Here is a 26501-nt window from a genome sequence, read left to right on the forward strand (position 1 = left end):
TGGTGATAGTTCACACTAAGTTAGCTAGAAATACACTCTCAGTTGCACAGTCAGCAGAGTAGAACATTTTCATCGACTTTACAACCTAGAGATCAGTCAGCCATGCTAGAGACTAAGCACGAGTAGTGCCGCTGATCCAAGTGGAATATGTTTGTCTAATAAACTAAGATAAATTCTTGTTGTGTTGAATTTAAATCATTCAAGCTGTAAAGTGAACCACGCGTCTGCAATTTTATCAAGGTTTTTATTTCTTTTATTGATTGTTGCATGTCTTAAATGGCAGATAACTCAGTTTGCAGGAAAATGACAACACTGTGAGGCTGAGATATGTTTAAATTAATAAATGTCGAAACCCGTGGAAAGTCAACATAGAATGAAACAAAACAACATAATTTCTGGCTTCTGTAAGACATGAGTGTGGTGCACTGGCTACAGGAGAGAAGAGGAAACTGACAGTGGACTTCTCTTTGCATCTTTCGTGCAAAGCTTTCTCATTCAATATCTCTTCTTCCAAGAACACTGTGAGTACATTCTGGATTCAACTGGTGGGTGTCTCAAAAAAGGCTTGAAGTTCCTAGAGACTGGATGTGAGAACCATCCTCATCAGATCTGCTTGCTTGATGCCTGTTTCTGATTCTCTTAGAAGATCTCAAGCCCCCAAGGAACGTTTGTGATAGGAGCCAAGGGTGAACTCGCAGAGGCTGGATAAATGCACTCTGAGTGCACCACAATCCTTTGCTACCCAAGGACACAAGTGCAGAATTCAGTTTTTATGGCACATGATGCCAGGATCACATAGAATCCTAGAGTATCTTTATTTGTTCTATAACTTAATAGTATACCTATAAAATAATTACATTATACTTATAGCTTTTCTTCATTTATAAACAAGACAAAATTTAAATACAATTTGAGCCATTCAAAGGTAAACTGTATACATACAATAAGCCAAGAAATAGCCTCAGACCATAGCATATCATATAGCCTTCATGGGTACACCCACGATTGGGATCAAAAAAGAGTGCTCATGTATATACTTTGTGGGTTCCTAACTTAACTTTTCTTGTTAATGTGTGGGTCCCATTAATAGAATAACATAGGCTGGCTTTGCAGCTGGGTGTGAGAATCTTCTCCTCAGCCTCTGGTTACACGTTATCATCCTCCATTAAGGACACTCATAATCTCCTTCACAGCTTTTCTGCTGCATGTTCTGCTCTGGCTCTAGCTTGACCTTTTCTGCTAAAAGTGTAAAACTGTAGCTCTGACTTCTAGCCCCCTCTTCACTTTTTGCCCTCATCCCTGGGGTTTCCAGCCCTCTGTGATTTTTTTCCACTTCCCCTCCTTTCTCTCTCCTGTTCCCAGGCTGGGCGCTCTCATTTCTGAAGCTAAAATCCCCTTCAAAACCACACACTCTGTACTTGGGGTCACTGTGTGGCAGACGTAACTAAACTAGAAAACCTGCATTGCAATACAGGCAAAAGGCTCCATGACACACCCTCCCCAGCTCATCACAACCCTCTTTCTCCAAGTGGCAGACTGGAGAGCCAACATCATTGCTAAGTACCCAGAAGCTTGAGTCTCCATCAGCTTATGGATCATCTCTCTCACATACTAGGAAACCCGTTCTTGGCAAGAGCGTGGACTCAGAAATGATCAACCCAAGGGTTTTAGCATATTCTGATTCCCACCAATGGCTTCTCATTCACATTTGTCAGATTCCGTACATGCCATGCACAGGGAGGCCTCCCCGGGAAAAATTGCACAAAGAGAACTTGAGTGTAATTTTGAAGGAAAATAAATAATTTAAAGTCCTCACGTCAAAAGACCACACTACAGAGACTTCAACAACTCCTCAGCAAAACTGAAGATGGCTGAAATGTTTCTTGGTATTTTTAGGGGTCTACTCTTTGTAAAGGCAGCTGTCCTCTGAGGGACAGTTCACCTACGTTACTACCCTCTATATTTGCTCTATATTTCTGCCTGTGTCAAAAAAAGTCTCCATACCGTATATTCTTCCATATCATTTAATAGAAAATATTTGTTTGCTTTGTGTAATGGCAGTGAAAACAGTACCAGGTCTCATCTCACATGTGCCTTTCAAGATTTACAGCTTCCTAGTGACTCCTCTGTATGTGCCATCTGTCCTAATCCGATTTCTACACTATGCGACAAAGCTTTATTTAGTGTCTTCTGTGATGTATTAAAAGTAAAATCATGACGTGTCCCACCTCCCTGCTTAATCTGGAAAAAAGTGGGGGGGTTGGGGTGGGGGGGCAGTGAATTGCTGACCTGGCAGTTTTTCCACAGATCACTCCATGCTTATACTCCCTATTCAGAATGGTGCAGCAAAGCTAGAGTCCAAACACGTGACTTGATATATGAATATGTTGATAATACTTTTAACTGTTTTTTTAACGTGATAGGTCAATTATAAAACTGACATTAATACAGAAACCTTGTGAGTGATACCATGGCAGCGGGAATAGCATGCGCACCAGAGTTTATCTTGAGCTTTAGATGGAGTCTATGAGGAGGAAAAAAGACATGGTGGTGTCCAGAGGTGTGGGGAGTCTTGCCTGCTCAGTACAGTTCCTAGGGAAGTCCATTTCCTGATCCACTTATCTCGGCTTGTCCTCATGGGTACCAGGTTTATTCCCGGACCCCTTGCAGGTGAGCATCTCCTTTAGAGATGCTGCCCGCATAGGCATTACAGCAGCGGCAGAGCTGGGCAGCTCCCAGGTCAGAAGAATGAATTTCCACACCACAGAGGTCTGGTGGCCAACAAAAGTTTGCAACAGAAGAGTCATGCATCCTTCACCAGGGGAAGGGTCAAGCTGGAGTGTAGGATGTGGCCAGGGAAAGACTGGCTTTTCCACATGGTGGAAACGTCAATCCCGGATGGCAGTGCATCTCCTGAAAAGTCCTGTCGAGTTTCTGGGAGTGGAGTTTACCAACATCTTCTGTGTCCGATCCGCAACATGGATTTGGAGACACAAGTGTAGCCTGGGGTGGATCGGGGACACGTCGACAAAGCTTCACTTGTGGTCCGTATTTGTGACAAGGACGCTGTTAGCCCTAAGAGATGCATTTGCTGCTGACAGGGACACCGGACAGATTGTGAGTGAGCTCAACAGAAGTGGCGGTGGTGCAACCCAGGGGGAAGGGTGCTCAAGGCTGAGCTTGCATCCTGCCGCGGTGAGTTCACTGCTTGTCAGAGTCACTGAGGTTCACCGACATGCACCGGCAATGCTTCACCTTCTGGATCTTCTTGATTCGGAAAGGTGGATCGAGACCCGGGCATTCGAGCTCCACGATGACAGAGGTGACACGCTGGGGCTTGCAGAAAGCGCAGGATTGGAAGGAGTCCTCCTCCTTTTTCACGTGTCGTGGGATGTAGAAGGAGTTGCACTGGCCATAGCAAAAGCGGTTGAGGATGGTGCGGCTGCGGCAACCCTCCTCGCTCACCGTCTGCCGCAGTGGCTGCGTCTTGCACCAGTCACTCTTCAGGTACTTGCGCTCGGTGACCACCAGGGCCTCCTGGCTGGAGGCCAGCACCTCCTTGATCTGGTGATGCCATCTCTCTGAGTTGTTGGTGCTACCATCCTTGTAAGGCGAGGGGATGGCGCCCGCAGGCCTGTTCTTCCGTGTTTCGGCTACCTTTACCAGCACAGCCACCAGGAGCAAGGTCAGCGAGAGCTTCCAGAACATCCTGCAATGAAAAAGGAGCTGGTCAGGAAGGGTTATCGGGTGGACATCCATCTTTTTCTCTTAGTGCTTATGGCTGGATACCCAGAAATTAAATAGTACAACAGCAGGCAGCTGTGAGCACACTACACAGTACCCTATAACCAGTATGTTTTACCATATTAGGAGAATGTTGTGTGGTGATATGGAAAGTGTCCCTCGTAGCTCCTGCTATTTAAACATTTAGGTCTCGGCTGGTGAGTCACTAGGGTAGTGTTGTTGTAAAATTATATTAAATGGTTTTCTTTTACCCCACTGGGTCTGGCACTGTAGTGCTCCAAGATATCTGCTAGATATCTTGCCAGAAATACACACCCAAACTCCGAGTCTCTGGCCCAGTGTCTCTGCCGCCACAAACTCAGTTCTCCAAAGGAAAGAACGCACAACACAAAAACCTCTGATCCAATTGATAAGATATAATTGCCCACCTAAACATACAAAGTCCTACAAACATCCATCCCTTAAGAACATTCATAACAACCTGTAAATCTTAACGTCAGCCTCCATGTTCTCACCGAGGCCTCTCTGCAGACCCCTCCAGTCTCCCGTCTTTTTCGTTCCAGTCTCCTCCTCTTCCCTCAAACTTTTCTCCCTCCCATCCTTCCTTCTCAATGACAGGCCTCATTCTCTCTTGTAACTGCCTCACCAGTATGACATCATCCCACAGGGTAGATAGTTGCTGCTACTTCCTGTCTCTTCTCTCCTTCCTTCTGCTGCCGAGTCCCACCTGAATTACTGCCACCATACCTTTCTTGAAGAGTCAGGCTGTATCCCTTTACACTGTAAGCCAAAATAAACCCTCTCTTAAGACATAGCTACATAGTCAGGTATTTTGTCACAACAACAAAAAAAAGTATCATTGCTATAGCATACATTGAACAATGTCAGAGAAAAATAAAAAGCCAGTAGTGTTAATGGAGCCCAAAGCCAAGGTACATTATTAGTAACAATAGCACAGCCAAGGTATGTTGTTAGCAACGATCACACCCAGGATATACTTTACAGGTGTGCACAATGTAGGTTAATGCTAGCTTAATTGCTTGACATTTGACTCTCTCAGCAGTTCATCTGTGTCTCAAAACAGCCCTAGGGCTCTACCCACTGTGGATTTTCTACTCCACAGTGAAGTAAGCTGAGACCCACAGAGGTTGAGCCCTTCATCCCAGATTTCATTCTTCAAACTTTAAGTTCATGCTGCCATTTAGTATTAGAATAGCTAGTACTTACTGGTTCCTAAAGTCTATCAAAAGCTTTTCCTTTTCCTTTCAAGATACGTAAATGTAACTAATAGAGTTGCAAAAACTGGGTATGACTGCCTTCCCAACTTCACAGATGAGGAAACAGGCTTGGTAAAGCTATGCAGCTTGCCAAAAATCACAAAGCCAGTATATGAAGTATTTGAATCCTGGCATCCCGGCTATTATATCGACTTTCATGAAAGTAGCTAGCTCTTTCTTAAAAAGTTATGTTAAAATGCTTATGCTTAATCACAATGTGTGTCACTCTTACAAGTCCAGGTCTAAGCGACAAGTGACTTTGTACCTCATCTCAAAGATGACATCTTCTGTCTTCAACTACATCTAGAGAACTGAGCCTAGAGTCAACACTTTCAGGGGCTTTGTTAACACCAATATTTTCCTGCTACAGTTATACTGTCAAACATCCTCCAGACTCTATGTGAGTCCCTCCAACCCCAGGTTTGCATGTGGAGGACTCATTCAGATGTAGAACCTGGTAGGAAGCCTTTGTGGGTTTGCACTTGAAAGAGACTGAGGGACGAGCATCCTTTCTTCTCTCTTTTGGGACTGACACGGTAAGCAGCTTTCTCTGCTGCATACCCCTTCCTTAACCCACCACTTCTCCATGGACTCATCTATGGACTGATCCCTTCAAAACCGTGAGCCAGGATAGACCTTTCATCTTTCTCGGTTTCTCGGCTTTGTAAAAGAAAACTGACTGCCAGGAGGTGTGGGGATAGGAGGAAAATGCATATATTATGCTTAGGGAAGGAACTGGGATAGTCTGGGTAATTTGAAGTTTAGGGTAGAAGAGTCCCCTAAAATCTGAAAAGGGTAGGCTAAGGAGATAGCTCAGAGGGTAGGTGCTTCCTGTGAAAGCCTAAAGACTTGTTTTTGCATCCCCAGCAACCATGTAAATAAATGCCTGATGCCAGGCTGGTTGGCAGAGAGAAAAGGATTCAGGGCTCACTGAGAAGCCCATCTAGACAATCTAGCCAAGCACAGAGCCCTGGGTTCATGAAAGATAGAGAAGAAAAATCGAAAAAGAATCTGTCCTGGTGATGATGCTACCAGAAACACAGGCTACTTTTAGAGAACATGGAGACGCCATTAACCAACAGGGAGAAACATTAGAGAGCTGAGAAAGAGAGAAAGGATTTGCTTTTTCCTGTTACTATAAAAACATTTGTCCACCACAATTATTAAATTTTAAGTCCAAGTTTCTTTTAAGGGCTTTTCTCACGCTTCCCTGGTTCTACACATGAAGTGTCATATGATAATGGCCACACGTCCACCAGACCCATGGCAAGAGTTGAGACTTGGACTCGTTCAACATATTGAGTCTGTGGAGTGATTTGTGATCTCAATCGCCTCTTAAAAGGAGTCTTTTGGTTCTACTTTAATAATTTCCAAAATTATTAACACTCTAAGTAAACAAAATGAAAAGTTTTCAAGTCTCATCCAGGAAAGATTTATGGTCAGCCTAGTCCTCAGCTCCTAGCTCCAACAACAACTTATCATGAACTCTTGGTTCGGCTCAAACTTCAGGCTTCTCCTTCAGCAGCTTCTCACTGTCGTCAGGGAGAAGGGAGCTAAAACATGCCCAGATCGATTTGGGGCAGAAACTCTTCGTGTGAACAGTATTCGAAGTGGTGATTAGTAACAGGCATTCGTTGAACACTTGAAAATGGCATGCGAACATCTGGCATCCATCCCTGGAAGCGCTGTCTCCCAGGAACTGAGGAAGTAGAGTAAACTTCCAACTTTTAGGAAAGGGAACGATATTGATGAAATCTACATAACTGGGACAAGTCTGGCTCTCCTCCCCAACCCAACTCTCTTACACACATAACTTGTGACACATGTGGCAGTAAGAGACTGGCGAAGGACATGGCCTCTCAGTGCTAGAACGGGTAAAACAGTTACCTCTTTTGGTACAATGACTGTTGGGGAGGTGTCCTTATTCCTAGGGACAGTTAAGCCAGCTGCTCCTGTAAGGGTGACAGGAGGAGAGAAGAGGTGCCTACCTGTTCTTCAGTTTCTCGTCTATCCCGTACGTATCAGTGTGACCTGAGTGTAGTATTTCAATGCTGTTCTGGACCTCTTAGCTATTCAGAGAAGTGGCTGGCATACAACCACCTCTCAGGAATGCTGTTCCAACTGCCAGTAACGACAGCATGAGGATACTTCATTTTACCCTCACATCTTGTGTTTGGCTTGTATCATAAGAAACTCATAAATAACTCCTGTTGGTTTTATTAACCATCCTTCTGGCCTGACAATGTTGTCAATTTGCAAAGTGTGCCAGGACTATAAATGCTGATGGCCTAAGCAGACTAGGTTGGCCAAAGTTGATTGTATAAAGAGAGAGCTGGTCGTGGAAGTATTTCCCCTAAGTGAACGCCCTTAGGCCTGACCTTTGAAGCCAGAGCAGCCTACCACCTAGGCAGTCAAATAATAAGTCCTTCCTATCAACTCTTCATAGAACAGCCAAGGCAGACAGAAGGGAAGCTTCTCTCACAGTACACATCTAAGTTCTAGAAAAGGCATGATAGAACTGAGTGTTTAGGCATATGCAGATATGCCAAAGCCAAGGATCCAGGGAAGCTGGGGACCGAACCCTCAGAGTGACCTTAATGGAGTTTAGACATCAGGACAAGGATGTACTAGACTGTACAGGTAGGAGAGAGAATAGAATGGGGCAGAACATTTTCTATATCCTAAGAATTCCAGAACACCAGAAGATGAAGGAAAACATAGGAGACAAACTTCTCATCTACCCAACGAAGCAAACGCTAACCAATCAAAACAGTGCAAATGCAACCCCACGGCCATATTAATCTTCAGGAATTGTTGCTTATAGGCCTTCTCCAGCTACAGCTAAGGGCTGTTTAGATCCTTATATAACTCTCTAGAGACACAAACACTGTAAATATGTTTGTGCTGGACCAATGGCACACACACTCCTTTACCTGTTGCCTGTAGCTGCTTTTGTGCTGTAAGGGTAGAAAGAGTAGCGGAGGCATTGACTATGATGCCCACGGTTAAAAAAAAAATATTTTCTTGTAGCCTTTGACAGAAAAGCTTAGACAAGCCTGTCTGTCTAACTTAATTGTTGCCTTTTCAGGGTTTGGTTCTTCGGCCTTCAAAATTTTTAACCGGCCAATGTTTCAGAGAGGCATAGAAAACAGTAAATCCTGTATGCCTACTCACCAAGATGTAAACAATGCCGGCGACGCTTCTCACCTTATTCTACAAGTCTCAATTTTGAAAACACATCCTATCAGTATCTAGAGAGGCAACGTTACAGTTCCCTCCCCCAACTCCTTCTGGATGTCCTCGCTGACACTACCAGCATTGTGCCTCTGGTCTGCGTCACACCGTCCACTGCTTATGTGTCTGCTCGTGTTTTATGCACGAGTATTGTTTGAGTGTGTGTCATGATGTTTTACATAAATAATACCACCCTCTACTTTCCATTTCGGAAATATATGCTTGAGACTTTACACCCGCGGGTACTTGCAGACATCGGTTCATACCTCTGCTGACTATTAAAATGAATCATAACCTCCATTCATCTTACTGAGGGTGCTTCTGCTTGTCTTCTGCCGTCAATGTTGCTGCACTGGACACTTTTAATATCTGTTTATTTATGCCCGCCAGCCGTGGGCTTTTATGACTTATGTATTTATTTATTTATTTGTTGTTGTCACAGGAGATGTGGAGAAGTGCAAACACTGGGTCACAGGCTGTGCTCAGCTTCAGCTAAATGAGGTAGAGCGGGTTGCCTTCCAAGTGCTGACACCAGCATGCTTTCCCTCGGGTGGGATGTGGATCCCTGCAGTTACGCATACTTGCCAACACTTGATATTAGCACACATTACTTTTGCCTATCTGAAAAAAAGCATGCGGAAGGACGTCTTATGATTGATTTGCATGTCTCTGATTAGCAGGTCACATCGAGTTCGAACTCAGTGGTCCTCTGACTTACAAAAAGAAGGACTGATTGCACTTCATTGGAAGGTAGAAGAGTTGGGATTTTGGGAGAGGCAAACACAAACGTCCTGACTGCAAGTCTCTGAAGTGTCACGAATAGACTCTGAAGGGGCTAGCAATCTCAAAGCAGAAACATCAAGGTCTCCCGTGTGGTTTAGGAGTTTGCAATCTAAATGGATTAATTTACGTTTCCAACTGACCTGTCTGGGTCAAACTGACCATCATTCCATCCTAGGGAAAATTTCCCCTCATCTGAGAAAAATTATATCCTGATTTTAAAGAAACATTTTCAACCACAGGAAGAAAATAATGTATGGTCATGGTTTTTTTTTTTATTTATGGATTTCAAAAATAGCAAAGGATTCAAAGTTCTTAATCTCTCAGGAAAGTGCTGGGATGTATTTCAGGATGGGCAATGGATGCTACAGGCAATATGGCAGCAGACCGTTATATTCTGGACGGAAATGCATGAGAGAGCTCTGCAGCAGCTGTGATGTAGTAGGGAGGCGTGGCTTCTGCTTAGGACCCATGTACGAGAATGGGAAGGATGGTAATAGACCTCAGGACCTTGAGCTTCCCATATAGGATCTAGCATGGCTCATTGTTGGCTTCCTCCATTAAAATGGTGCTCGTTATCACCCACTAGACTGCACCGCTGCCGAAAGGAGTGTGGATCTGACATCAAGTCACCATCCAACAAGTCTCCATGGGTTTTTTTTGAAAGGAAGAATAATTGAAGTCTATGAAGTGTTTTGTAACCAGGGGCTTGTTCTCCCAACCATGGGGCAGCTCCTGTTGCTTCTTATTAGATAAAGAGCTTGGGCTAATGTCCGAGGAGGCTGGTCATAGCAGATACTGCACAGCCCAGTGTCGTCCCACCCTGTCAGGATGGCACAATGTTCCCAGATTGCTTTTCCCTGGGCACCTAGTATAGATTTCCTGTGTATTTATGTAAAACTCAGAGGCTTGTCTAAGAAGCTTTGAGCACAACCAAAGCTTTCTCATTCACTGTTACACTTAGCTGCCCGGCTTTGCTTGCCGGGTTTTAGGCAATCAGTTTTTAGGAATGACAGCAGCTTTTGTAATGTTTGACAAAACAGAGCCCCTGTACCTTACTTTCTCTAGACTTCATGAGAATTTCACATATCTATTGTTTCTTGGCCTTTCTAAATCTTTTTCTTGATTTCTTTCTTCCTTTCTTTTTCTTTCTTTGTTTCTTACTTCCTTCCCTCCCTCCCATCCTTCCTTCCTTCCTTCCTTCCTTCCTTCCTTCCTTCCTTCCTTCCTTCCTTCCTTCCTTCCTTCCTTCTCGGTTTTCCACAATGGGCTAAAGTTCCTTCATCCTCCATCAGGACTCCATTTTCCTACCCTCATCTTATTACTCATCCATATTTATGAGTTCAACTCTTAGCTCTCTGCCCATGACTCTCAGATAATATACCCAACTGCCCAACGAGCATTCCTTCTATGTCCCCTGGAATCCGAGATTCCACATATCCCATTATTCTTCAATCATTTCCCATGCATCTGCTGCTCTTCTGACCATTTCTAGCTTAGGGAACAATTCGGCTTTTTCCTTTAAGCCAAAAAGCCGAGACTGCTAATTTATAATGTCAGTACTTAGGACCTGATTCACTCTCAAAAGAAGAACCACACTTCTGTTGATGTTTGTTTTCCTAAACAGGTTCCGCTCTATGAGATCCTGACAGTCCTAGAACTCACTATGTAGACCAGGCTGGGCTTGAACCCAGAGTTTCACCTACATCTGCTTCGTGAGATTTTGAAATCACGTTGGTTTGCAGAAAATGGAGCTTATCTTCTCACACATTTAATCCATTGACATCATTCTTCCATGCCTCCCTTTCACATAGCCCTGAAAACCAGGTCCTTGTCTACTGGTCCTGATGATAATCTCCTCATTGGCCTGCCTGCTCCCTGTTCCCTGATTGAGCTCTTATACACAAAATTTCTAATCAGAAAATGACTAAATTGTTCCTTTAAATTTCACCCTTTTAAAGTTTCCCATCACAAATTCAACCTCTTTGGCAATTAGCAAAGACCTTCAAGGATCTTTGTCTCTTTCTTGTCTGATCTCATGGCATCTATTCACCATCTACTCTATATGTGAAACTCACAAAACTACATGCTCAACCCTATGCAAGGGGGCTTGCTACTTCTAAATGTCGGTAAAGCTATTTCTCTTTATTATTTATGTCTTATGTATTTCATAGGGTCACTGTTGGTTACTGGGTATTATTTGAATATTAGTTTCATTGTGAAATTGTTCGTGTTTCCTAATGTTTCTAATGTTCTTTATTTCCTGTGTTCTTCATATTTTAAATACTTTCTCAGTTACAGCCAACCAACACAATATAGCCACTGTACACACGTTTTTTCTCCTACTTGAATGTAAATAATTGAAAGACTAGGTTATTTAATCTTTGTTTCCACAGTCATTTATGAGAGCTATGGGGAATGGCTTAGAATATTTATGTGTGATGAATGACTGGGCGAGAAAATGGATTTTACCTCCATTTTATAAATATGGTTTCCTATTGGTTTTTAGAGACAGGCTCTCACATCTCTCAGGCTAACCTCACTAATGCTATGCTGGTTAGGCTGGCCTTACACTTCTGATCCTCTTCTCCCCATCTACCTCCCGATTGCAAGGATTGCAGCCACGGGCTGCCACACCCATGTGAATGTGGCTTTTAAATTTCATTTTAAAAACTATGAACGGGAGGTTGGAGCTGGGTCAAGTTTTCAGTAGAAACGATTCTTGTTACACAGTCTTCAGCAGGAAAGTTAAACCCATCAAACCCATGAACCATCCAACCCAGAAACACGTACTTCTGAAAATCCCTGCAAGTCATGGCCAGTAATTCAGCATTCATTGTTTCACAGCCTCCTTTGTACGCTTCCATTTCATCCATTCCTGCTTATTCCCCGGGCCACTGACCTCATGTTCTCTGCAGTCTCTCCTTTAACAATTACAGCAACTCTGCTAGGTATCCCATTTTAGACAGGCATATTAGTGCCTACAAGTGCACAAGATGTTGTAGGTTCCAGGTGAGTTAAAGAGCAACCAGCGTACAAACCCTCAGGTAGCATTTGTTGCTCCTCTCCGAGGAAAGGCACCTATTCTAAAATAAACAGGTTCTGCATCCTGCCCCTTTGGGTGTTCCCTTCTGTACTCCTGACCATCATTTTACTTTCTAGAAGTAAGCGGTATTCATCCACGAAGCATACATGGCAAACACATCTCCCACGAGATAACTCTACAGAGGTAGGTCACCAAAGTATGTAAGTCTAAGTTTAATAAATAGATGCTAAGTTCATAGCATAGTCATGCTATTTGATCAAATACTATTTGTCACTAAAATGCTTAACTCACAGGAAATTTTTAATATTTCATGTTTTATGGCCACTGAATACAAAGTAAAGTTTAGTTGCTTACTTTCTTTCACTGAACAGACAAACAGAATGAAAGGTAAAAAAAGACTTACTAGCATAAAACCCACCAGGCCTGCTGGTGTGAAATATCTAATTATGGAGAAAAAGACATTATATAAAATTTACCTTAAAGGAATATTTTATATACACTTCAAAAATAGGTGATAATATATATGAGAGACCTAAGATATTTAGAGCCTTCTGGGGATGTTCTGAGGTGAGATTTTGGTCTGAAACACTCAACTTGTGATAGTCTTTAAAGGACACTCACCGCAAATTTTAGCTGACCACTAAAAAAAGCCACAAGTTATATTTAGAAATAACAATGTTGGAGAGTCAGACATTAATGCAGGCAGAGAAGTCTATTCTTCCATTGCATGAATATGAATAGTGCAGTAACAACGCTGGGTAAGAACAGTAAGTCACCGTTTCTTTGGTTCATAAAAATTTTATGTCTGTATATAAAGGTTAGGAAAGCGCCCAAGCTCCACTCCTCTCTGATTCACTTGCTCTCGTGTCTCGTCTCTCAAGCTGTGCAAGCTCTCTTTCCTGACAGTCTTTCAAAAATACTTAGTTGGCTAATCGGCCTGAAGAGACTGGAAAACCCTGTATTAAGTAATCTAATTGAAACAAGAAGTCTGTTTTGGTTGGTGTTGCTTCTCAGGCTCTCGGCCTCCTTCAAGTTAGCTGCTATTGACAACTGATGCTGAATTCAGACAAATTGGAGGGCAAATCCAAGGCTCTGTACCAAAGAAAACAAACATAATCAGGACAACAGGGAGACTTGAAACATGCCAATGGAGATGGAGCTATGGAAAAACTGAAGAAAAAAAGTGTTGAAAACATATTAAAAATGAATACGAAAAGTAAAATCACTCTCCACTTATGGGTCCTCAGTAGGGGGCACTTTTGTTAAAGCCGTGTGCATTAACTCGCCCACTGGTTCATCATCTCTACTCTGTGCACCTCCTTAAGGCTTGACACATGAAGGGGACGATTAGTATCCTAGAGCAAGAAAGAGTTTCCTGCAACAATGAAAGTAGGAGAATATGTGATGATGTGATTGGGTTTTTTAAAAGAGCCATGAAATCAAAACGTCTGGCCTGAACCAAGGGCCTATGGGAAGAGAAGTGAAGGGAACATTTTAGAAAGTTGTGTTTTAATAGACCCAAGAATAAGGACAATGAAAAAAAATCTAGGTTATTTGGGTCAGTCAGTTGGACCTCGTGGGTGGATCTGAGTATTTAACCTAAGAGATCAGAAAAGAACTGTTCCATGGGGCAGGAAGTCTACATGCACTAGGAAAGAAAATGCCATCAGAGATGGCTTGCTGAAAGCCAAGCTACAGTTGTGTCTGGCTGCATGAGAGTAGGGAGATGTCTGGCCTGTAAAACACAACAGAATTGGCATCTTACCCAGAGTGTATGGGTGCAACTCTGGGACACACAGGCTTTCCTTCAGGGCGACCTTGCAAAAGCAGGAAGAACAAAGGCTGTCAGGAGTTCTGTGAGACAACATCTGGAAAATCTCCCCTCACTGGTGAAGATGAAGATGAACCTCCAGTGGATGGAAGTGAGGCAGGGGGGACATGAGTAAGGGGGAGATGAAAGATGGGGTCAGAGTAGTGTAGAGTGCAATCCATGCAAGCATGAATGGTCAACGAGCAAATCTAATGAGTGAAAACTAAAGCTTTCCTAGTTGCATAGATTTGGGTCCACGTTGATGGGTCTGGAGAAGGAAGATATGGACAGGAGCACGATTGCAACAGGGGTTGGATGAACCAAGGGCGAAAGGCTTTGCTTTCCAATATTGCTGATATCCTTTCAGACACTTAAGAAACGAAGTCAGTAGACTGTCTAGAAGGCTAAAAGGCAGTTTTCTTTCTTTGGATGCTAAGGATTGAGCTCAGGGCTATGGGCATGATGCATTCCACCACGTAGGTATACTCCCAGCCCTCTTTCCTCTAGTCATGTAACTGAGTTATAGTTCACACAGCATACTCTTCACCCAGTTAAAGAGCACCACCTCTAGCCCCAGGCAACCAGTTGTCCACTTTCTTTCTCTGTATAGTTGCCAATTCTGGACATAGAAAACTACCACTGTTCAGCTCTAGGAAGCTCTTAGTGAGACAAATGCTTGCTGCACTACTGGAAAAATATGGATCCCATTGCTAACACCCATATTAACAGCTGGTCACAGTGGCAGGCTTTTGTAAAAATCCCTGCACTGGGAAGGAAGAGACAGGCAGATCCCTACAACTTTCTCCCCAGCACATCAAGCCTAATTGGTGAGCTCCAATAATAGACTCCTGTCTCAAAAACTGAAGAGGAGGGCTCCTGAGAAATGACACCCCAAATCGACTTCTGCCTTCCACATGCACACACATGCACTCACACTTGTACAAGTATATATGGTCACCCACAGGAACATGCACACATTCCTGCACATAAAAATCCGTACACATTCTTCTTTTTCTTTCCCTTTCTCTTTCATGTTATAGGCTCTGAACCATAATGAAAGAAATTAGGCTGAGTCACATTGAAGCGATGGACAAAATCAATCAAATATCAAGCTGGCCCAAGCCTTTCATGGACGCTTATTCTACTTCTGAGAATTCTTTTGTTTCCCTGGTGGTCAACCTTCTCTGAGTACCCTTGACTATTTTCTCTGGTAGAAAAACTCCATCGTAGACAAGAACATGTCTACCATATCCCTATAATTTAGCACATGTCTCACCACATAAAAGATGAACAATGAATACTTGTTGAACAAATGAATGGAGATCAATATTTTTGAGAAATTACAGATGTTGCATTTGCTGGTATTCAAACAGCCAGACCTATAAGTGATATTTGAGAAGGGAAAAGTCTGGGAGGTTAAAGACATCATTCCCTTGCCTTTTATTTGGGAAATAAAGCAAATTCAAGTGTACCATTCATGCAGCAAATATTTACTGAATGCACATGTGCTCATGATGTTTGGTGTCCATTCTGCATTTTATAACTCTGTTTAGATCTTTGCTTAGATCAGCCTAATTATAAATAATGTAAACAAAATGGACTTCAACTGAACTTTTGAAGTATATGCAGAGAATGTTTCTTGTTAACATCAAACAGAACCACTTCCACCTTAAGCCAAGCTTATCAAATATTTTCTAACATATTGTTTCCAAGTAATATTGGCACGTCTTTCTCAGGAACAAATTTACAGCATTTGTTATTGGTATGCAATAGAAATTCAGTAAAGAGTCTTGTGTTGCTTACATATTGCCATGAGCCAGTTATACCTGAGAACTTACTAGAAATGCAGATCATGTGTGCATGCAGTGGGAGGAATGCTGGCAATCATGATCTGAGTTAGAACCCGAGAATTAGCATTTTTACTATGCGCTCTTACTCCAGATCACAGTCAAGCGTATTTATCTAAACTGTAATTATCTTGGTTTTGGTCCACTGACAAGTGTAAACTTCATTAATTTTGTCTTCATTAATGAAGATCAGAAACAAAAGAGCAGGCATGAGGAGCAAGCAGGGGCATCATGAATGGGAACTGAGATGTAACAGCTCTTCACACACTTTGTCTGTGTTTAAAGCAAAGAGTAGCTGTGGTGAATGGTAGTGGAGAGACGGGAGAGAGATCAGTGCTCTCCCATGGGATCCCTTTCCTGTGAAGCCTGGGCGCTATGCTGTCCAGAAGAGTGCCAAGGAAAGTAGCGTTTGAACCCAAGTACTTGGTTTACTGTCTATCATTTACCCAGATGCCAAGAGTTTCCCAGGAATCAGCTTATTTGATGCTGCCATGCCCCCAACTGTCTCTCCTTTTCGCCACTTTTTCTTGATGTTTAGGTCTTTTTCAGACTAGGTACACTTTGTGAAAAGATGAAAGAACCAAAGAAGAGAGAGGCCGATGGCTCATGGTCAAAGTTTGGATCTGCAGCGTCCACAGGAAATGCCAATAGGTGTAATGGCTTGCCTATCATCCCAGCACTTGAGAGACAGAGATGGAAACATGAGGCATGTTGGCTTGCTTGAAGAGCCTAATTCCAAAGATATGGACTCCAGCAATGCTATCTCCGTAAATAAAGGAGAATGGTCAGAGACCAAAGCAGCCCCTAACCTCAACATAAGCAAATTTGCATGCATGCACATCTGAATATTCATGCATCCACACATATGCTATTATGTATTCAAGCACACATCACACATACACACAAACAGAAAAAAATGATACAGAGTTATTATGGTAGGAGGGAGTATAAAGGTAAATTTATGTATTTCAAATAATGTAGGTGAACTTGGTGGTGGTGAAGGTACTGGAGATGGTAGTGATCATCGAGAGACCATGAGCTTTATTGGGTGGAGGTACTGAGCTTGAACTTGAGGTCCTCGCCTCATGCATTCTGAGTACAAACATCTACCACCATGATCTGTGAAATCCCAATTAAGGTACCCTGTGTTACTCCAGAGCAAAGTAACAGCCAGTGAGCAGATAGGTCATAGGAAAGCATCCCTACCCAATATGTATTCAACAAAAACAAAGAAGCAACAAGTCTACAGCTATTTAAAATGTGGATGGAAAGCAGAATGTGTAAGTTCAGGAAGAGGAAAGGCAGTGACAGTTGTCAGGGTCTGGAGAAGAAAGAATGAAAAACAGCTATTCAGTACAGGCTTTCCTTTTGTGGCAGTAAAAATGATTGTAACTAGATAGGGCTAATGACTGCAAAACATTGCAAAGGTACTAAAGGCCATTGAGTTGTGGACATGAAGATCAGTGGTTTCTCTATATTATATGTATATTTTTACAGATGGCTCTTCCCATGTTGCTCAAGCTGCCTTGAGTTCAATGGCTCAGGTCCTCAGCCTCCCAAGGAGCTGAAAATGAATACACAAAAGCACAGAACTAGGTAAAGAAACTAATGCTATGCTATCTGCATTTCATTTCAACTAAAAGAAACAATTAGTAGAGGAAGAAACTGAATGGGAATTTCAAACAAGTACTGTAAAATGACCCCTGCAAAAAGTCCCCTTGTAGAAAAAAAATCGAAATCAATAATTAAGAATTATTTCCATGAACTAGAAAATGCATGGACTGCTTCAGAGCGATATCTCTGAGAAGATGTGGATGGAAGGGTTTAGGGGGAAAGTGTTCCTGTACGTGATCCAAGTTCACTTGCTTCATTTGTAAAAAAACTTAATCTTATTTTTGTTTTACATCATTATGCTTTGGTTACAAGATGTCAAATCCAAACACAAGCATGAACAACTTTTAAGAAACACACACATAAACATACACACACATATACATACATATATATAAAACATATCTAAGAATATAGTATCTATATATATAAAATCTTTACCAGGAGAATGTTCAAAGTATTTAATTGTTGCTCTAAATTGGCTGTTTTGAACTTTTAGATGCACTAGTAATACTTGTATAATTAGTTTTAGATAATCACATTGCTCTGGATTCATCATAAATATTTCCCAGGAGATGCCTCTAATTTTGCTATATTGGCATCAAGTAGGATGCTCTCCTCTTATCTAAATAAAACACTTAAAAACAAAACAAAACAAAATAAAAGCAGTAATTTGAGTAGATAAACTTAGTCACAGACTAGCATTAAATACTCTGTAAGTTGTAGCTAAAATTTTCACCTGTTTTCCTGATACCAGAGGGCTCTTTCCTGAATTTCACAATTACTTTTTTTTATCTTGATCCAGAGTTTCCTAAATTATGGTCACAAGAAATGCAAATCTTGTACACAGCCTCTCTCCCATCCCCAACCTCCCTTGAATCAGCAGAATCAGAAACTGTAGGGATGGAGGTTGGAAGCCTAGCACTCTGCATTAAAGCAAGCTTTGCAAATAGTTCTACAGTCTTTATCTGTGACAAAGCTTATAGGGAAGGGCTTGACTTAGAAAAATGTTAGCAATTGAATGAGATTTCTAAAGCTTCTTGCTTATTCATTCAGATGCCAGAGACTTGTGAACTTTAAAAAAAAAAATGTAATCCAGAGCTCACTCTTTTTCATTCTTTTTCCTCCAGACCCTGACAACTGTCACTGCCTTTCCTCTTCCTGAACTTACTTTATATCACTGTTCATAAAAAGATATCTTAAGAATAATTCTGTATGGGAATTCATGGAAAACACACATTCATAGCTCAGCTTACTGATGGAAATTTGTTTGACCTTTCTCTTGCTGTCCTATCAAAGCCATTAGTGAGATTATTGGCTGGAATTGGATGTGTTTCCGGGGTTCCCCTCTTCAAAGAAGGTTCCAATGTGGCGTTTTCATCTATCCATAATCCTCAGCGGACATTTACTACGAATTTACTGTGTGCCATACACTGTTGTAGGCACTGTAAATAATATAAATATGTTTAATACAGTAAATTATGTTCCACTTTTCTTAGAAGCTATGTTTTACTGACAGTATTCAAATAATGCCTGGAGGTTAGTGGCTGAGAGAGGGGCATGATAGAGAGGCACAGAAAGGCCAGGAATGTAGCTCAGGGGTTCACTGCTTACTCAACATTCAACATTCATTGACCTCTAGCTCCACAAAGACAACTAAAGATGAAATTTTTAGGCCTGAAGATGATGAACCGTGTTCGTTAACACCGTATTAGATTGGGGTTCAAAGCCAGCTGGAGCTACATAATAGGATCCAGACCAGTTTGGGCAGTAAAACTAGAAAGGGAGGAAGAGAGGGAAGGGGAAAGAGAGATGATACAGACTAAAGAATGCATAGCTTTGCAGATTGTGATAAAGTGAACAGTGTGGACTGTGTGTGTGTGTGTGTGTGTGTGTGTGTGTGTGTGTGTGTGTGTGTGTGTGTGTGTGCTTAGTGAGACGCACAACACGGGATTTAAAGTAACAGAGTTGCAGGTTCCAATTCAATGCCTTGAAAACCAAAAATTCTCTGTAGAGATACAAGAGAACGTAAGACAATTGGAATAATCTAGATGACAAAGCAGTGACTTTGGGACTTGGGTGGCAGTGATGGAGAAGAGAAGTAAATGCATGTGAGACACATGTCAAGGACAGGAAAACAAGGCAGAGGAGCATGCTTATAGATCCTGGAGATAAACAAGAGGTGCTAACACTCTCTCCTGAGGCTCAGAGAACCATGGTGAGAAGGACGCAGCAGAGAAAAAGGACTGCAAAGGAATAGCCAGTGCCCTGGAGACCAAGCCATGAGGAAGGAGATTCAGTCATTCACAATTCTACTGAAATCAAAGAGACAGAGAAACAGAAATGCCCCATTGTTCCGGCGGGAGGGAGATCACAGTGAACCTTTGGAAGAGCAGTTTCAGAAAGAAACTGATAAGAGTCTGCAAAGAACGCTCAAAGAAACCAGTTTGGGAATGCTGCTGGGTATGTGCGTGGAGCCAAGACTGTGACTGGCACAGGGAGAGAATCTTCTTTGAGGATATGGAAGAGCTATGGGTAATTTCAGCTCTTGTTAGGCACCTTGGCCTCTTCTCAAGGATACTTCTAATAATCACTGTGAGTCTCATACCCTACAATGTAGATACTCTTAAATGTCTAGTCAAATGAATAATGTGCTCTACTCCAACTTTTGGTTATGTATTAAATGCTTCTGATCACATAGACATATTAGTGCCCTTTTTTCACTAGACAATCCTTCTAGATAGTACAAAATAGTGTTGGCTTGTCACCTACTGTTCCCATGAGTTGACTAGTATCTCAGAAGCCCTTTGATTGTCTTGGAGGTTCTATCAGCAACCCTCTTAGTATTTTCCCTCATTTGCTCATTTCCTTTCTCTCTCTGGGAGGGCACTTTGAGATTACATGAGGTTGGGATACATGAGTTAAACAGCACAAACTCTTAACACAAGTACCAGCATTTAAAGTAAAAGGGATTGGGGTCATTGCAAAAGATTGTAAAAGTTGGGACTAACAATTTGGTTTTGTGGGTTTTCTTCCTGAGGCAGTGTTCCAGAGAGGGCAATAAAGGGTAAAACTCATTAGGGCATCATTATCTTTTGTCTAAAGGAAACAATGTGTGGTTTTTGGGCAGCCCACTTGGTGTTTGCATTGGCCCTGGAAGCCTTTCAAACCAACTATATTGTTTGAACAATTCCCCCTCTTGAACATGAAAAGAACCACCAGCAACCGCGGAGTTGATGCTAAATTACTAGGTGATGACTTCTTTGGCTCCTAAAGGTTTCTAGATCTCAGTCATTGAAATTATGGATCTTCTTTCTAAAGAGAAAGATCCGTGCCTCTGGGAAGACCTCCCATGCAGTCTCCTCTCCACTACTATGCTCTGGGACTTCTGAGAAGTTTGGTTTAGAATGATGGTCACTGGGTTCTCTCTAACTTCTGTGTGTGTGTGTGTGTGTGTGTGTGTGTGTGTGTGTGTTGTAGACACAAGTATGTGTTCAAATGTGGAGGCCACAGGTCATCACCTGATGTCCTTCTCAATCCCTTTCTACCGTATTTTTGAGACACGGTCTCCCACTAGGCCTGAGGCTCAGTGCCATGGCCAGCTAGGCCATCACCTAGGAAGACAGGTGTCATTGTATTGTGAAAGATGGGGGTCTCCGAGCTCACACCCTTATCCTTGAGTTGCAAGATTCTTGTACCATCTTGAAATATCTTTCCAGTACCTCAGACCCTGATTGATAAATTTCAGTTCTTTGGAAACTGCAAAGTATTTACAGATCAAATTTACAAACTTGATTTTGATCAGTAACATGACTTAACATTTTTAAACCCCTAAGGGAAGCACACAATTCCTGTTGATCCAGGGAATAGAAAATGGTTGCTGGGGGCAGTGTTGTCCCTCCCATGCTTGCTTTCCTCTCTTGGGGACATTGTTGTACTTTTTAATAACGACATTACCACAGGAGCCCTTGGGGGGAAAGCATAGACTATATCTGTGGCTTTCTGGGAAAAAAAAAACTTGCATTCATAGGGACTTCTACTAATGTAATACCCCATATCGCTCCAGAAAAATTCCATCTAATCTGCTGATTCTTGCAATGCAATCTCTTGTTGGGATTTTAACAACAAAAGCAGGAGATGTCTTTTGGTTGACATTGTCCCTTCATCATGAAAAAGCTGTAATATTTTAATATTAGAAAAGTATAGTTAACCAAAAAAAGCATCATATTTAACTGAGCTTCAATTCTGAGGCTATAAAGCATGATATTGATTTGCTGCTGGTATTATAAATAGTACAATATGCTCCATCCACATGACATAAATCAAAAGATGGTGGCTGCGTAGAGTTCAAGGCTTTGATGTCCTGGGTTCCAGCTCTATCTAAACCCACACCTATTGCGAATAAAATGTGATTTGATTGATATCTCTGCACCATGATTCTCTCTTCTCCCCACTGAGAAAAAGTGTAGAATCTATGAATACTGTTGTGGTAAGGAACACACACACACACACACACACACACACACACAGACACAGACACACACACACACATACACATAGAGAGAGAGAGAGAGAGAGAGAGAGAGAAGAGAGAGAGAGAACAGACAGACAGACAGAGAATGCACATATGTCTATATATACACATATGTACGTGCACACACTGTTGTAGTGGTTTGAATAATAATGACTCCCACAGCTCATATATTTTAATGCATAGTCATTAGGGAATGGCATTATTTGAAAGAGTTGTAGGGATTAGGACGTGTGGCTCTTATGGAAGAAGTATGTCACTAGGGGTGGGCTTTTAGGTTTCAAAAGCTCAGGGGATTCAGGCGCTGTCTTTTTCTGTGTCTCTGTCTCTGTCTCTGTCTCTGTCTCTCTCTCTCTCTCTCTCTCTCTCTCTCTCTCTCTCTCTCTCTCTAGCTCTCAACTACTACTCTAGCAGTGCTCATGCCAACATACCCCCTGCCATGATTATAATGGAACACGCCTCAGACACTGTCAGTAATCCCCCATTTTAGTGCTTTCTTTCATTATGTTCATCATGGATCTTTTTCTTCACAGAAATAGAACAATGACTAAAGCACATATGTACACACACATACACACATATTCACAAAGAAACACACATAGTCATACATACACAAGAAACACAGATACACACACACACACACACACACACACACACACACAGGGTAATCAGTGAGTCTCCCTTCTCAATAAGTAATTGTCTAGTTGTCAGATGAATGAATTCCCATTTTCCAGTTTTAATTACTAAGGGTTCCACCACTAGATATTTAGGATTAGGATTCAAACTAAGATTTTCTCTGACAACAATCTACTTTTTCTAGATTTGTCAGTGACTTCTCTGTACCTTTTCAATTGCTGAACAGTAAGTATACCTTTCCAATTGCCTCATTTGAAGGGTCAAAAGAACAGCATAATTCTGTATCTAAAAATCAAAATAATCCTTACTTCTTTTATGCCTTCTAGGACCCACCGAGTGCATATGTGATCCGTTTGCAAGCTTTGTGTTACAGAGAACAAACTGGATTTCTCACCCCTCTGTACAGCTATGGCAGTGATTACACAGGGAGAAGCATAGCATGGGATTTTACTGCATATAAACCTTAAGAGATCACACAACATACTGTTTTAAGGAAACAGACAGTATTACGTGTCTCCCCTAATCAGTGACTGTACATTCTTTAGTGAAACAGTAACTCAGTGAACCTAGACCTCACCAATATGGTAGAGTTATTTGGGTAGTGAGCCCCAGACATTCTTAAACTTCCCCTTCCTCAAGGCTTGAATTACAGGTATGAACTGCAGCCTCTGTTAATTTTATACAAATACTAGGGACCCAAACTCAGTTCCTCATTCTTGCACAGCCGACACTTTACAAGTGAGCCTTCTCCCTAGGCCCTTGTTGGCTTTCTAAGTCCTTACTCTTCTCAACACACAATCTAAGCTGCAGATATAGTGACACCAATAACCACTCTGACCTTGACCATGTTTTCACACAATGGTTACAGCTGAAGGAGATATTAGGACACAGGGAGGGAAGCTGCTTATTGATGTGTTGCTATGAATAGGAGGCATAACACACACACATGACTCTGTGTGTTAGTCCCATTAACATTCTAGAAGGCGTGATTTTCACAGGTGTAGCTGTTTAATAACATATATATAATATATATATTTTTAAATTTGCTGTTCTCCTTCTTTGTTTTGTTGTTATTTATTTTAAAATAGTATTTTATTTTACTTCGCAAAAGAAGTTCTTTGGCTGAGAAGAGAGTAGGTTTAACCAAGCACCCACAATCTGATTCCCTTAGTATATTCGGAATGATAGGATAAGTTACTCTACCCAAACAGGCTCTAAGACTGCACTGCCTGAAGGGATTTTTGCTTTTGACTCAATCTGGTCCATTCTGATCCTCTTGTCTCATCTCCTTGCTGCTCGAAATTGAAATTACAAAGGCTTTGTCCATTCCTGGGTTTGTCTTGTGAGTGAAAGCACTGACTTACAATTGTCTCCCCACAAAGACAGCAGTATGTTCCCTCTATCCCCTGTTTTTTTGGTTTGAATACAATTTTTAATATGAACCGGAACAAGGCAGTGAACAAAGGATAAGGAAATATCAGATGTCGACTAAATTTGTTAGAATATTGTATATTTGTTGAGGAGAACTGTCTTAAGGCAGCTCCTTTTGTGTTGAAAGTGGTCAGTTCTTTCTACTCTTGTGGTGAATTATCCTTAGGGTCCACTGCTGACTACTTGTGGCTCCCTATATTTTATATATGATGTCTTTTGACAACGTGTGTACAGCTTGAATGGGGGGTTTCCCTGGTAAGTCTGCTTAGAGCAAAGCCTATTGTGGCATCACTATTCTGCCAGGCCTAGTTCTGCCATGAATCTCCTGTACCAGCCCAGATTGAGGCACACTAGACTATCACATCAGGCACACAATAAAGAGAGGTCACATGGCCAGGGCATAGAACAAACACAAACCATATAAGAAGCCAAGACAGTGAACCCCCCAAACCCAATAGTCCAACGAGAATCACCAGGTGAGCCCAAATGAAGGATTTAAAAGAAGAGTCATAAACTGCATCTAAGAATTTTGTGTCAAAAGATAACATCAAAGAATTTTGCATCAAAAATAAAAACAGGTTAAAAAAATAGTTAAAATGGAATAGAACTGCTGAAATAAAGAGGAAAAATTGAGCAAATGAAAGTGTATTTGGATCAGGGATTCTTATCATGCTCTTACCAAATAGAGTTCTCAAGGCTGTGTGCTATCTTGACCCAAGTAAACTTAGTTCGGGCACATGAAAGGCCCCATTGGTGACTTATCTTGGAAAAATACATTTGACCCGTTGGCAATTGGGGTGGGGGGGTCGGTGAGCATACATTTTTTTAGTAAATAAAATTTTCCTGTCTTCTGGCTGCTATCTTATGGTGACACTAAGAGGGAGCCAATCATGACAACTTACAGCACATTTATGAAATAAAATTTTAGAGAAATCTTTAGAGGTCTTAATGGAAAGTCAATGCCGTCACTCCCTATCTAAAGTCACCTTTATGCTATCAGTGCCTTTAATGGAATGTTTGTCTTCACCCAGAAGAAAACATTGACTTAGACATTTTCAGATTTTACTGCAATTTTTCTAATATTTACTCTCCCAAAGCTCCTTTGATCTGATGCAATCCATTACAATTGTATGAGCCACTGTCTTCTCTCATTTGGCGATCATTTCCACGAGAGAGTGCCTCATCGGTGGTGGAAAAATCAGTATAGATGTCCTTGAGACTTTCCTTGGAGCACAAGCCAGGAGCAAAGAGAGTCAAATCAAAGACTTTTCCTCACAGCCTTTGAAGGGCTTTAAAAAAAGTTCAACAATAGTTAAGAGAAGGAGGGGTAGAAAGAGGGGAAGCACGAGGGGAGGAGGAAAAAGAAGAGGGAGGGAAGGAAGGAAGGAAAGAAAAGAAGAGGCAATAATGGTGTAGTTTGGAGAAAGCAATGCATGCATTTATGATACAGAATTGAACAGCTACAAAGTGGGAAACACTGGAAGCTTTTTACCCTCTCCTGACTCTTAAGCCCAATCATATAAATACCATATAATCAGTTTCTAGCACCATTCTAGAATAGCATTTTTTACCTTAAGACTCTAAGAATATTTTTAGAATTGGCTAACTCTATGTCAGAGATCAGACTCCTCTACTTAATCTAGACTGTTCAGTAGTATCCATGATGTCTAGTCATTATAATAGCATGTCATGTCCAAGACATGACACCAAAACTCCTCCTTTGAGGGAGACACTGAACCATATAGTAAAATAAAACTTCATAATACCACCAAGGAATCATCTTCCTGGCACAGGGTACCACACAATCCTCATTTATTAAGTTTATGTGAGAATGTATTTATCCAGAAAGAGACTGATAGTCCTGACATTGTTTTTAAGTTGCAGTCACATGCATAGTTGTAGTGAAAAATCATACACATTTTAGGTCATTTCAATTCATACAGTTTCACCTTTACTATAAATTTCTACAAGAGAAATAGCTTGGTCAGAGGGTGTGTGTGTTTGTCATTTTGATAGGTAGTAATCCTTGGATTGTTGCTAATTGAATGGGTGAAGGATGGCTTGTCACTGTTCTTTTGATTTCCATTGCCATGTGGACAAACTAAGTAGTTTGTCTTTGTTAAGATCTAGTTATATGTTTCTTTACGAAACACCCTTTTGTAATTAAGTTTTCCGAAGTCTTTTTACTATATCATGTTCTTTAAATATGGCATGGATTCTATTTATTCTTTTTTACCATTGCATGTGTACATGGTGTCCATGCACGTGTGTGTGTGTGTGTGTGTGTGTGTGAATGTTTGTTTGTATGTAAATATTCATATCCATGTGGGTGGGCATGCATGCCATGGCCACAGACTGAAGCCATATATCTTCATCACGAAGGCCTCTCTCACTTCAACCCAGAGCTTGCTAGTTTGGCTGGCTTCAGTAGCCTACTTACCCTAGGGATCCTGTTTCTGTCTCCTGAGTATTAATTAGGATAACAGGTGGGCCATTCTACATGCCTGATGACCTCTGGCCCTCATGCTTACACAGAAAACATTGAACTCACTGA

The 26501-nt window shown here is 41.6% G+C and overlaps 1 protein-coding gene across 1 annotated transcript in view; it reads right to left on the reverse strand.

Moving 5' to 3' along the window:
- Positions 1-226: 226 nt before the first annotated feature.
- Positions 227-26501, reverse strand: part of Grem2 (gremlin 2, DAN family BMP antagonist) — a 92832-nt gene continuing 66557 nt past the window's right edge. Inside the window, 1 exon segment of the mRNA NM_001105974.1 lies at positions 227-3709. Within this exon segment, the coding sequence (NP_001099444.1) occupies positions 3202-3708 (507 nt within the window). The 5' untranslated portion in view covers position 3709 and the 3' untranslated portion in view covers positions 227-3201.

The sequence above is a fragment of the Rattus norvegicus genome, chromosome 13, assembly GCF_021556685.1.
Source record: "Rattus norvegicus strain SHRSP/BbbUtx chromosome 13, alternate assembly SHRSP_T2T, whole genome shotgun sequence".
Taxonomy (NCBI): Eukaryota; Metazoa; Chordata; class Mammalia; order Rodentia; family Muridae; genus Rattus; species Rattus norvegicus.